This window comes from Sarcophilus harrisii, chromosome 2, assembly GCF_902635505.1.
Source record: "Sarcophilus harrisii chromosome 2, mSarHar1.11, whole genome shotgun sequence".
Taxonomy (NCBI): Eukaryota; Metazoa; Chordata; class Mammalia; order Dasyuromorphia; family Dasyuridae; genus Sarcophilus; species Sarcophilus harrisii.
The window spans coordinates 218,611,921-218,626,186 of record NC_045427.1 but is presented as its reverse complement, the minus strand read 5'-3'; the positions used below and the strand labels follow the sequence as shown (position 1 = coordinate 218,626,186).

Genomic DNA, 14,266 nt, shown 5'->3' with positions numbered 1-14,266 from the left:
ATGGAGTCTACAAGCCACTGGGAAGTCTCCAGCGGGCACCTGCTTTAGGATTGGTATGGAAAAACCTCCCTTCCAAAAAGGGGGATCCTGGAGAGACCCCATAACTGTAGTAAGGGTCACTGCTTATCCTTACAATTAATCAGAGATATGTCTCAGGAGAGGCAAAGAGTAATTTATTGCTTTCTCATGAGAAAGGACACACCCAATGTCAAACAAAATAGCATCATCAGCGAAGAGCAAAGCTGAGCAGTTCTCAGCAAGTTTATATAGACCCTAAAAGCAGAATCCTTACCTACCCCCTACCTCTTCCTTCCATTGGCTGAGCTTTAGAGCTTATGCAGGATATTTTCTCAGCAACCAGAAAAAAGAGAACGAAACAAAGTTATTTGCTCAGCTCTGAGGTGTGGGGTGTGGAATGTCCTGAGAGGGAACAAGATCTGATCAAACAGGATCTTGTGGAACCTCAGTTTTTAATTCTATTTTCCATTTATGGGAAGAATTGTTAGACAAGTGATCTTGGAGGAGGATGAATATTTTGCAAAGATGTTCTGCATGTTTTCTGAAGGGGCTTCACTATTTAGGGATTTTACTCAGACAGTAAGTAGCAGGGTCTTTCATCCATGTCTGGTTGAATAGGAATGGATATTATAGCTATCTGTTCACTCCTTTCATTTCTGATTTATCCTGGTGAGACTGGCTCAACTCTGTGTAAGTTATAGTAAGGTATATGAGAGAATAGGGAGGAAGGCAGTCAGGAACATAAATGGCCTGCCTATGTTTTCCAAGTCTTAAAGTCTTGTATAATTTAACATGTACCATTTGAGAACCAGGGTGCAGAATATAACAAAGAAAAGATGTAAGCACTGATGACATGAATTCAGATTTTTATCAGATTTATATATCTGATCCTTCATGAAAGAATTCAATCACCCTTTCCTGAAAAAGAATGGCTAATTGTAGGTATCTTTTTGAAAAGCTTTGATACTATTTATAGTGATGAAATTTGGAGTAATCCTGGATTAAAATCTTGGTTCTGTTACTTACTATGGATGTGACCTTTGTCAAGTATTCTTCCCTTGACCTTGGTTTTTCATCTATAAAATGAAGAATTTGGACAAGAAGGTCATTTACATTTTTATTTTTGGTGAGACTGGATCTCTTTGTCTTGTCTGGAAGCCACTCAGCTTCTGATCAGCAGTAATCTTTAACCTGCTCTCTTTCTGACCTAGACTAATTCTGTTCTTTTCTGGGCAACCAGCTGGCTCTCTGTTCCTGCAGGGTAAGGGTTCACCAAATTGGTATTAGACTTAGTTTGGCCACCCAATTTTATTTAGTTCTACTGTAGCTCAGAACTCCTGAGTTCAATCATATTATCCTTTGAATGGGGTAGATATTTAATCAGAGAAATGCAAATTAAGACAACTTAAGATACCACTACACACCTGTCAGATTTGCTAAGATGACAGGAAAAAATAATGATGATTGTTGGAGGGGATGTGGGAAAACTGGGACATTGATGCATTGTTGGTGGAGTTGTGAACGAATCCAACCATTTTGGAGAGTAGTTTGGAACTATGCTCAAAAAGTTATCAAACTGTGCATACCCTTTGATCCAGCAGTGTTACTACTGGGATTATATCCCAAAGAGATTATAAAGAAGGGAAAGGGACCTGTATGTGCACGAATGTTTGTGGCAGCCCTTTTTGTAGTGGCTAGAAACTGGAAACTGAATGGATGTCCATCAGTTGGAGAATGGCTGAATAAATTGTGGTATATGAATATTATGGAATATTACTGTTCTGTAAGAAATGACCAACAGGATAATTTCAGAAAGGCCTGGAGAGACTTACACGAACTGATGCTGAGTGAAATGAGCAGGACCAGGAGATCATTATATACTTCAACAACAATACTAGATGATGACCAGTTCTGATGGACCAGGCCATCCTCAGCAACGAGATCAACCAAATCATTTCTAATGGAGCAGTAATGAACTGAACTAGCTATGCCCAGAAAAAGAACTCTGGGAGATGACTAAAAACCATTACATTGAATTCCCAATCCCTATATTTATGCACACCTGCATTTTTGATTTCCTTCACAAACTAATTGTACAATATTTCAGAGTCTGATTCTTTTTGTACAGCAAAATAACATTTTGGTCATGTATACTTATTGTGTATCTAATTTATATTTTAATATATTTAACATCTACTGGTCATCCTGCCATCTAGGGGAGGGGGTGGGGGGGTAAGAGGTGAAAAATTGGAACAAGAGGTTTGGCAATTGTTAATGCTGTAAAGTTACCCATGTATATATCCTGTAAATAAAAGGCTATTAAAAAAAAAAAAAAAAGAATGGGCTAGATATTTGGGATATTCATCCTGAAACCATCTACTTGTAGGAATAAATTAGGGCCATGTCTAAGTTATCAATTTGATTCCTTTCATTAGCCCTAAAGTAAACAAAAAAAAAAATTTAAAAAGAAAAAGAAAAACTCAGCAGAAGTCAAAATCTTGGGGAGGAGTTTGGCATAAATAGCTTTCTTACAGTATGTTGGTTTCACTTCTCTTTTTTAAACTGTGGCTTTGTAATTGTGGCTACAAAATTAATATGAACTTCATGGTCCCCAGTATCTTCACTCCAAGACAAAGTAGAGTGAACCGGTTACAGTTCTTGGTGCTAACGAGTGAAAAGTGAATTTTCTCTTCAGTGACGAATTGGTTAGTATTCTTCTCTATGCTTTGCTGTACTATATATAAGGTTTTCTTATTGAGGGAAGAAGCAGGTAATGTGAATTAAAGGGCAAGGGGGAACAACAGAACTATGGGGTGGCAGTCAGGAGACTGGTGTGCTAGTCTTGGCTCTTGGTTTTGCAATGAACTTGGTGTGTAAATTACAAAGAAGTCATTTCATGTCTCTGGGCCCCAGGCTCCTAAATCTCTAATGAGGATATTAGGGGTGAAGCTGTACCCCATACTTTGAAAGGTTCTTCTTTCACTGATCATTGGAATATTTAGCTTTCTTTAAGGCTCAGCTCAAAGACATTTACTGATCCCCCCAATTATTTGAATTCTTTCCCCAACATTATTTTGTACTGACTTTGAATATAGTTTATATTTCCATATCCTTGTCCATGTTGTTTCCTCTCACTAGAATGTAAGCTCTTTGAGGATAGAGGATATTTCATTTTTGCCTTTTTATTCCCAAGACTTTGTACAGTGCCTGGCACAGAAAAACCATTTAATAAATTCACACTGAATGAATAATGAATACATTTATAGTCCTGTCCCTAATTAGCTATATAATTTTGGGTAAATTATTTTATATCTCTGGGCCTCAGTTTCCTTGTTTGTAAAATGAGGAGATTAAAATATTTCTATCAAGTCCTTTTAACACTAAAGCACTAGAGGCCCAGATATTCTATAAGATAGATCAACAATTGCTTTTGTATTTTCACTTGACTACATTGGGCCATGTCAACTGTGAGAAGGTTACATTGTGATCTTGAATGTCTATTTTAGTTTTAAATCTGTGATCATATGATCCAAGAGTAAATTTTAAGATAAAATGGATAGAAAGTCAAAACCAAATCAACAGACAGGATGGAGAAAAGTGAAGGCAGAGAAGGGGCATTGAGGGTCAAATAAACACCAACCTTTCTCCCTTCAAGTCATTATTACATATCAATGTGTATTTTGTACCACTCCCAATCACAGCACTATTTAACCCAGAGGGTTTCATTTTAAAAAATGCTATTTTCAGGTTCAATGCTCACCAAGATAAATAAAACAATAGAGGACATAATAGCAACTGTTGACACCGGATGCTGGGTTAACCATAGTTTTATAATAGAGAAAATAAGCAACAGGGGCAGAGTCATGCATGTCTGAACATCTGGAGACAGTAATCATTTTTAAAGCAATAATTTATGACAATTTTTAGTTTCCCTAGCATCGGAAGTTTGTACTTTTTACCACATTTCCACAACCATTGCTCAGGAAAAAGGTTAATCTCATGATGACTGTCCATTCTCAGTGTCTCAAGGGCAGATCATGCTCAATTTGTCCCAGAGCTGAATCTTTCTTAATAGTTTTCTCCTAATAAAATGTAAGAGAATGTGGTAACAAGCACATTTCTCTACTATTTGGCAGCAAGGTAGGAGACAGCTTTCATCTTCTTGGAATTAATTTGCAGTAATCCTAAGTGGTTGTGTGATCTTTGTATTGAAGGAGAGAGGGAAGAAGAAGAAAGGTAGTCTTAATGGTGATGGAGCTAAGCATATACTCAGGCCACTTTTGATGACACATGAACTCTGGCCTCTTGCTAAAGGGCAAGTACCAAACAGAAATCTTTGGCATTATGTGACTTTTATAAAGGGCTGAATCATCTAACGTCATTTAACAGAGATAATAGGGCTCAGCTCCATTATACATACATACATACATATATACACATATATGTATGTTTAATGGAACTGAGCTCCATTATCTCTATTAGACAAGAAAGAAGGAGGGAAAGAAGAAAGAGGAAGGAAAGTAGGGAAAGAAGGAGACAGAGAAGAAAGGGGGAAGAGAGGGAGGAAAAAAAAATTCATTCATCTTTGCTCTACATGACCAATGATTCCATGATACAACCTTAAAAACCCCTTTGAACATAATTCTTATCTATAAATTCATGATTCCCCTAAATCACAGAACTTTAGAACTAGAAAACTTTCAAGGTGAACTATTCTAATTTTTTCATTTTATAGATAAGAGAACTAAAATTCTGAGGCTAAATGATTTTCTGCTCAAGGTCACACAATCAGTTAGTGGTGTGGTTAGTGTGAATTTACACAATCAGAATAGGTCTAAACCTTCACTTAGTAAAAAATCCTGTTGCTTCCCCAAATTTTCTATATTTCATTGAACTCTACTCATACAAACACAGCATAATGGAGTTGGTCTGTCACATGAAGTCACACTTAGATGTGTGCCAAGTTTGACTTTTTGCATAGATGCAGTAAAAGCAGTATGTAATAAAATAACTGCCATAAGGCTGTGAATCCAAAGCTTCTCTTAGACCTAGATCATTCACAAACAGTATACAGACATGCTCAAAATCCAGGAGTTTCAAGAAAGACACAGTTCAGTCTTTTTGTCTTTCTGTAGCTTCTCTTCCTGGGAGCAGACTAAAGAATGCAGAAAAAAAAGACATCTCAACATTGTATTCATAGTATCAATGGAACAAGTAATTAAGTGAAAAACTCAAGAATTCTGGATTTAGGGGCTAGTTCTTCTTTAACAGCACAAGAGATGAACTTGGAAGAGTCTTGGTATAGATGAAGCTTCTATAACTGATAACGTTCCTGTTTTATATCCTGTGGTTAATAGGGACCTTGATGGCCTCCTGTCACTAGCTTATTGCTTGGGAGCACAGGTTGCAGGCCCAAAGGGAGGCTTTGGCTGGAAGAACCAGTCTTCTTTTCACTCTTGTGTCTTTCTGACCTCATGATTCCATTTTTGGATGTTGATTGTTATGTCAGCTTGTATCTGGGGATTAATAGTATGCTAGAGAGAGTTAGGTAACATGTTAGTTAGACACTGAACCTGGAGTCAAGAAGATCTGAATTCATATTTTTCCCTACTTTTTCATTTTTTTGTTTTTGTTTGACTGATTCTTGAAATCTCATTGAGTCATTCACTTCCATTTGTTCAATTCTAATTTATAGTATATTATTTTCTTCAGTTACCTTTTTTAGCTCCTTTTGTAATTGACTAATTGAATTGTTTTGTTCATTGCATTTTTTTTCCATTTCACAAATTTTGTTTTTCAGTGAATTGGTGTCTTTTTCATTTTTATTTTGTAGGACACTATATGCTTTTTCCATTCCTTCTTGAGATGATGTTATTTTCTTTCCCCATTTTTCTTCTAACTCTTTTTTTAAGATCCTTTATACAATCTTCCAAGAACACTGTGAATTGGGGACCAGTTCATGTCTCCTTCTGGGGCTTCATCTGGAGTTGTTTTGCCTTTAGGAATCTCAGGATTTGAGGTCTGTTCCCTCACTCTATAAAAGCTGTCTATGGTGAGAGTTCTTTTTTTTACTCATTTTTTTAAGGCTTGAGGTCTGCTCAATGCAAAGGAGCGACAGCTGCTTTAATTTCCCCGGGGGGCAGTTCTGCTGATTGATTTCCGGTGTTGAGTAATCTCAGCTAGGTCCCGAATTCTTCTGGGGCTCAGTGGTTTACAATTTGCCTTTTGTAGCAAATCTGCCAAACCACCTGCTTGCAACCAGGACAGACTTAGCCCAAAAGACTCACAGAAGATTACCAGGTGCATGGAAGCTGCAACACTCTGCTCTCTGCTCCAGCTCCTTGCCCTGTCTCCTTGCACTGTGATCTAGGCTCAGCAGACTGCCCCCCCCCTGCACGTTTGAAATAGACCTGTTCTAAAGTTCTTCCAAAGTATCTTCTTCTGAGAATGTGTTGTATTCCAAATATTTGTGATTCTTTGATTCCAAAACCAGTTTAGAGGCTTAATCTGCTGTTGGTTTGAGAGGTTAGAGGAGGTCACAGAGTCTTGTCTGCTCTCTGCCACCCAAGAAGATCTGAATTCAAATCCAGCATTCAACACTTCTAGTTGTATAATCCTGGACAAGTGACTTAACTTCTGTCTACTTCAGTTCCCTCATCTATAAAAAACAGGAACAATAATATCTCACAGGTCATTGTTAAGGTAAAATGAAGTAAAATTTCTAAAGTCCTTCATAAACCTTAATGTGTGAAATATTATTATTATTATTAATGATGTTGTTATTATTTCACATTCCTTTATGTCCCTTTATTCTCCCCAGCTTTTGAGCTCAATAAGCTAGGCTTGCTTGAGCCACAAAACTTGGTTCATTGAGGGCAAAGATCTTTAACCACATATTTCATCTAGATTTAAAAAAAAAAAACCTTGGTATCCCATTAGATAGCCACAAGAACCCTGAGTAGGAAGTGAAAATCTATTACATTTTTTTTCAAGTGATAAAATTAAGAATCACAGGAGTTTGAGAGTTGGAAGTGTTAAATTAAGAAAATAGTTTTGTCTATTAAATTTAAATTAGTTTAAATAAATAAATTAAATTGAAATTAATTTAATTTAAATAAATAAAGTTGAATTAATTTAAATTAAATTAAATTAAAAACCACAGAGTGAAACCCCCAGAGAAATCATGGGCAAGAAGTGTAAACCTGAGCTGTGATTTAAAAAAAAATTATTCCATTGTTCAAATGAGTTATCATGGTCTGTTGCTAGTGAAAGATGGCTAAGTCAGGTGAAGATTTGCATATTTCAGTCACTGACTTCCTGCCTCTGAGATGCTATAATAGAAACAGAAGAAATAGACTTGAATAAGAAATCACTCTGCTCTCTGGGCTTATTCTCCCTGCCTTCCTTGTGATTGTTTAAGAAAAGCACTAGATTGTTCCCATCTCTCCTATTAATATTTTTATAATTTGTTGTTGAAATTTGAGGAGGAAAGGATTGCCCCAAATAGAGAAGCCCCTTTTAATTCTATAGCTGCTTAAGGTACAGGGCCTGCATTCTTTGTTTTCCTTTCTTCCTGGGTCAATTAGTTGACTAATTCAGACATCTAATTGGCTTTAGTTTTACTTTGGCTCAGAACTCCAGAACTCATCAGTTTCAATGTTTTCAGTAGCAGGGCTGCTATGACAATTATGCCATTGTCTCTTCAAGTTTCTCAGTGGTTTAAATGGATGTAATATGATTTTGTGGTCCCCTGATTTTTGGGAGTCTTCTGTTCTGACAATGTCAATGATTTTAGATTTTCTGCCTCAGGAAACTCCCATGCCCAATCTGTTTGATTCTGACCAATCCTTAGTCAGATAGCTTCTGGCTTTAGGAAACTCCCCCAGATCAAAATCCTGAGACAATAATGAATAGACCAGTCCTCAATTCATTGGTGACTGATAATCTGGTCAATGAGAACTAAATTCCTTCCTACCTGTGAGCCATAGAATTAGAGTATCAGTGATTGGAAAGCTGGATAAATGCAATTCCTTGCTTCTGTTTCTGTGCTAAATTTCCTTACAATAGCCTGATTTATAATGGTTTTGCTATTGAAAGAAAGCTTTGCCCTTTGGCCTGTAATGCTGGAGAAACTGAGGCAAGATAGAGATTAGAGAGTATTTAATAATTTATTAAATGGGAGAGATTTACTGGGACCAATGGATCCATGGTTTGGTCCCAGGGCGGAATGAGACTATCGTCTCCAAGAATCCAGAAAACAATGAGAGTTCTCAATGACCTATATACACTTGGCTCAGACTCAGGGGGTAAACTGAAGTGGGGGCAGAGTCAGGGTGCTGAGACCTGGAACAGGACTCTGACAATCTGGTTCTGACAGGGTTAGGGGAGGCAGGGGAACTCGGAGGTGGGGAGAGGCATCTTGATAAGACAGTATCTGACATTCGGTAGCTTAAGATGGGAAGAAGCATTCTGATATTCTAAAACATAGATCTTTTATCCTTGTCAGAATACTTGCTACACCAAGAAATAAATTTAATTTATTTCATTTTCTTTTTGTTATTATTGTTGCATTTTTTACCTGTGTCCTAACATAGCTAGTCTTCAAGAAAACCCCAAAAGAGTGTGTGGTTCAGAAATGATGAGGGGTCACCATTTAATAAAAAAAGCTGGAGTGATCTCTAGAAGCAAAGCAAAGTTTATTATACATTCTCACAAGAAGGGCGTCCTACCCATGGAGCAGACAATTGAAGGGAGGAAACCCAGTCAGGGGTAGGGTCAACACTTTTAAAACATAATGCAAATACCCCCTCCCACCACTGACTTTCATCCTTATTGGGTGAGGATCTTACATTCTAAACATGGGAACTACCCAAGAAATTGAACTTGACCAATAAGTACATAGTTGCCCATATTTGACTGAAATAGGGAGACCCTGATGTCATGGGAGGACAGCAGGAAGGGGACTTAAGTATGTTGACTCAATGCTTAAAGTCCTTCAGGCCTACTCAAACTCTGAAGTAGATGAAGCCTTACTTGATTTTCACAACTGTCTTGAAAGATCTCACCTCATCTCGTTCAGGAGGTTACAAAGAGTCAGGTACAACTGAAAATGGCTTACCAACAACAGTTCTAGCATCTAGCCCAGCCTATAGAGAAATAATCAAGTCAGAAAACAGACCAAAGAGGAATCTACAGGCCTACTTCAAATCAACAGAACCTTCTTGCTGACTATTAGGGGTGGAGTTTAGTGTTCTTTATACTAGCACAGACCCAAACCCCAGATAAGGAATTTGCAAAACTCAAAAGAAAGGGATGATAATCAGACTTTATCTTGCAAGAACTCCTCTGGGAGCACTGAAAGCTTTCAGGTTTCCAGCCTCTCCCTAAGATCCTGGAAAAACCAAAATTGAATATTCCAAGAAACCAGCAACAGAACCATTCCAAACCTTCCTACCAGAAATAAGGCAGAATCCAGTCTTAATAACAAATCCAATCAAGATGTAGGCTAGACAAACAGGAAAAGAAAAAAAGAACTGAACCTTAATGAGCTATTATAATGGCAGGGACATGGAGACACAAATGCAGAAGAGAATGACTCCAAAAATCTATAAGCAAGAGAAATCTAAATGAGACAAGAAGCAAGAAACATCCATAAGAGAAAAACACAGCTGGGATACAAACTCAGCTAGAATTTCTATAAGAAATGAAGCAAGAGTTAAGAAAAAATATTTTAAAATGTTTTTATGTTAGTGAGACTTTTCTTTACATGTAACATGTTTTGTGCCACAGTTCCCTTTTAAGTCCTGACCCAGTTTCCCTAATTGTCCTATTCAGTTACTCTGCCTCAGGTTATAACCATTCCCTCTTAATGTTAGGATAAAGGTCTTATATCTTAGACCTTAGGCTATAATCATTCCTTCTTAATGTTTGATGGGATAAAGGTCTTTATCCATTTTAGACATCATTAGAATATCAGGAGCCTCTCTAGTACCTCCCTCCATTATGTCATCTTAGGTGCATGCCTCCATTATATCATCCTCATTCTACCTTCTCCCCCCATTAGGTCATCCCCTTCCAGGTACCTCCCCCATTATGTCATTGTTCTTGTTACCCTATAAAAGATTCTTGTATCTGCCATTCACTGCTGGATTCTTATGGATTCTTATTCTGAATGAGAGACAATAGTCTCTCATTCAGTCCTTGGGCCAAACCATGGATCCATTTGGTCCCAGTAAATCTCTCCCATTTAAATAAATTATTAAATTGTACTCTAATCGCTATCTTGCTCAGTTTCTCCAGCATTACACATGGGGGTATCATTGTGCAATATGAAAGGAAGCAGAATAAGCACTTCTAGCTTCCCAAAAATTCAAATGGATCAAATGGAACACAGTGATTTCATGAAGCAACAAGAAATTCTGAAACAAACTCAAAAGGCTGAAAAAAAAAATGGAAGAAATTCTTTTCACTTAACAGATTAGGAAATAAAAAATAAAAGGTAGATTAAAGTGCAGACACAAGAAATCCTAAACAAAACAAACTATAATGATCTACAAAAAGTGTTAACTGGTTTTTGTTGTTGTTTGGTTTTTAATAATGGCAAAGGGTGGGAATCTGATGAAACATGCTACCTATCTTTTGGTAGAGAGCAAAAAAAAAAGGTTTTTAGACTTGGCTAATGTGGAAATTTGTTTTGATTGACCATGCATGTTTACATGGGTTTTGTTTTTCTTGTGCTTTTAGGAGGGAAGGTGTTGGAATGGGAGAGGGAGAAACTGAATAACAATACAATTCTTATAAGCATTGAGATGGACTTGTAGTGTAACTGGTTTGATTATTTCCTTTTCTTATGTAGATCACAAACACTTTTCGTTCTGTATAATTCTTCTTTGTGTCTTTGTAAATTCTTTTTATATAAATAGTGGGGTGCTATAGTGGAATTGGCTCTAGATTTGGAGTCAGGAGTTTGAATCCTGTGTTACTGTGGGTGAATGACAACCTCTTTGAGCTTCAGTTTCCTTCATTGCTAAAATGGAGATAATTTGATGAGATTTGAATGATCACTTGTTGGGTATATTGTAGTAGGAATTATTTTTTTCAGAAGAGATTACGCCAAAAGGCCACTGGGTTTCCAATTCTAGGTTTTGTGATTCTGTGAACACATAATATCTACTTCATAGGGTGGTTGTAATAATCAAATGAAATAAAATGTATAAAACCCTTTGAAATAGCATTTCTATAGCAAAACTCCTTCTGTTTTTGTCTGCTTGCATTTTTTATTTCCTTCTCAGGTTATTGTTACCTTATTTCTAAGCCTGATTCTTCTTGTGCAGAACATAACCGGATATATATTCATTTATTGTGTTTAACTATACTTTAACATATTTAACATGTATTGGTCTACCTGTTATCTAGGGGAGAGGGTGAGGAGAAGGAGGGGGAAAGTTGAAACAGAAGGTTTTGCAAGGGTCAATGCTGAAAAATTACCCATGCATATATCTTGTAAATAAAAAACTAGTAAAAAAAAAAAAAAAAAGAATCTTAAACTAAAAAAACAAAACAAAAATCCTTTGTAAACTTCAAATATATAAATAACAGTTATCACCATCATCATCATCATTATTAAAAAGTCTGTCCATCTAATATAACTTTCTTCCTTTAATGATTAGACTAGGTTCTAGTCATCCATCTGTATGGAAATTTTGACAGCTGAAAATCACTAGCCAATCAGATTAGCAGCTTGGTTTTTTGTCATTTTCAAGCCGTGTTCTCAATCATCTATCAATCTGCCAAGTATTTACCATGGGTCTACATACAAGACAATTTGCTAGTTTCTGAAGATTCAAAGACAAAGATAAAGTGGTCCCTTGTCCTTAAGGATTTTTCATTCAATCAGACAAGACAGAATTTCAGTGAATAAAAAGATCAAGTACATTGAAGGGGCATATGTGTGCCACTAAATTTGGTGTTATTAGGTATACAAATCAAGACAGCAAGTTGACAAACATTTATTAAATAGTTACTAATCAAATTTTGTGAAAAGTACTGGGATTGAAAAGAAGGAGCTCATAGTCTATCAGGAAAGACAACACTCAAATAACTATATGTAAACAAGCTATGGACAAAATAAAGTGATCCTTACCAACAAAGGAACTATTTATATATTTTTTTCCTTTTTTCAAAATTTTTAAAAATTAATTTTATTTGAAAAAAACAGTAAGAAAAAAAGAAAAACAGAAAAAATACAAAACAAAAAAAAAGCAAAACAACAGAACATTATCATGTGCCCAGCAGATCATCAGAAAGGATTCAAAATATATAAAAACAAATTATCAAATCAAGAAAGTATATATATTTGTAGAAGAAATTATAATCACGAGTGAGGAACTACTTTAAAAGGGATCAGGAAAGGTTTCTTGAAGGTGGGTATTTAGCTGGGACTTGTAGGAAGTCAGGGAATTTAGGAATTGGATATAAAGAAAGAAAGCATTCCAGAAGTAGAGGACAATCTATAAAAATCTTTAAAGTTGGGACATGGAGTGTATTTTGTGAGGAACAGTAAAAAGGCCAATATCAATTACATAAAAATGAATAAAATGGTATCTCCTCAAGGAGTTTCTATTCTAAATGGAGAGGCAAAGTAGAAGCAAAATTTAATAGTCTTTTATTCCTTCTTATAATTCATATTGTTTTTTTCTTTTTTTGTTTTTAGATCCTGTATTTTCCTGCCTAGGCAAGGTCGATCTACACCCCAGAGGCAAGAGTACCTGCTGCATGAAATGGCAGAGGCTGAAGACTTTGTCAGTCAGGAACCACATTTAGGTGTGACATGTTGTTGATTTCCTTTCTGTCCCTTCTTAAAGCTGGACCAATTTTGGGGATGGGAATATATCGAAACTGCTGAGTAGGGACCAACTCTTACTATTCCATCATATAAAAGTGGTTGTGATAGACTTGTCTAGGCTTGACTTCATATATAATCAGTGAGGTTCCTTGCAGAGTTTAGATTTTAGGATTCTGCGTTTCTTACTTCTTTATTCAGATTTATTTAGCTGTGGAAGGACAATACATTGAGTTGTTAACCAAAATGGCTTAAAATAAAAGATAGGTAACTTTTAAGATAACATCCTACTTTCTTGACTTTTCCAGGTGAATCTTTATTTTAAAAAGTGGAGTCAATAATAGCTCATTTTAATGTAGTGCTTTAATACATTATTTTATTTGGCCTTCATAAAACCATGTGAATTAAGTGCTATTATTATTGCCATTTTTAGAAATGGGTAAACTATATCCCAGGGAAGTTAACTAAATTGTTTAAGATCAGACAACTATTAAATGTCTGAACAAAAAAGTATAAACTCAGGTTTTCTGATTCCAAGTCCAGTATGCTAGTCATTTTATTACATACTTCTTTGATACTTCCTTGAATTTTATATTAGTTGAGAAATAATTATCCAAACTCTTTAGATTTGCTACTGGTCTATAGAATTGAGATTAGGGATGATGAAATTTTCATCCTTGAGCTCTCAAGATATTTTAATAGCATGTCTTAAAACAAGTGAGAGGATGCTTTTAATTGGATTCTGTATTGAATCCAATTCTAATTCTACTCAGAGTAGTCATGGTAACACCTGGCACTTCTTAAGTTACTCTGAATTACTTTGGACCAATTCCTAAGTATTCTACCCTAGCTAAATTGACACTCTTAAAGCACAGGTCTAATTATGTCATTTCTCCTCTCAAAAAACTCCAGTTCTGCAGCTCCTTATTGCCTCTAGGGGATCAAATACAAATTTCCCAGTTTAGCATTTAAAACTCTTCTCAATCTGAGTCCAGGCTATCTTTCCCAGATGATTACATGTCATTCCCCATCTGGCCAAATTGGCCTATTTGATGTTCTTAGACATAGTATTCCATCTCTTGCACAAGCTTTCCCCTCATTGTCTGGATGCACTCTTTCTTCATCTCTAACTTTTAAAATCTCTAGCTTCCTTCCAAGCTGATCTGAGAAGCCATCTCCTCTATGAGGTTTCCTTTCATGTTCCCACTACACAGAAAATTGTATTTACTTTGTATTTATTTTACATTGATTTTTTTTTTTCTGTGTACACATCATCCCTATATATATAGAATAGAGGAATGTAAGCTCCTCCAGGATAGGGACTATTTTTGTCTTTGTATTGTAATACCAGAGAAACTGAGGCAAGAAAAAGATTGGTTTTTAATCTTTAATGTGGAAAGTTTGGAC

General features: G+C 36.1%; 1 protein-coding gene across 2 annotated transcripts in view; it reads left to right on the top strand.

The window, feature by feature from the left end:
- Nucleotides 1-2,545: 2,545 nt before the first annotated feature.
- NUGGC (nuclear GTPase, germinal center associated) overlaps nt 2,546-14,266 on the top strand; it is an 86,887-nt gene continuing 75,166 nt past the window's right edge. Inside the window, exons 1-2 of one of the 2 annotated variants that reach the window (XM_023494578.2) lie at nt 2,546-2,723; nt 12,731-12,840. In XM_023494578.2, the coding sequence (XP_023350346.1) occupies nt 12,798-12,840 (43 nt within the window). In that variant the 5' untranslated portion in view covers nt 2,546-2,723; nt 12,731-12,797. The remainder of the gene's footprint in view (nt 2,724-12,730; nt 12,841-14,266) is intronic. The other variant, XM_012539787.3, reaches the window with a different exon arrangement.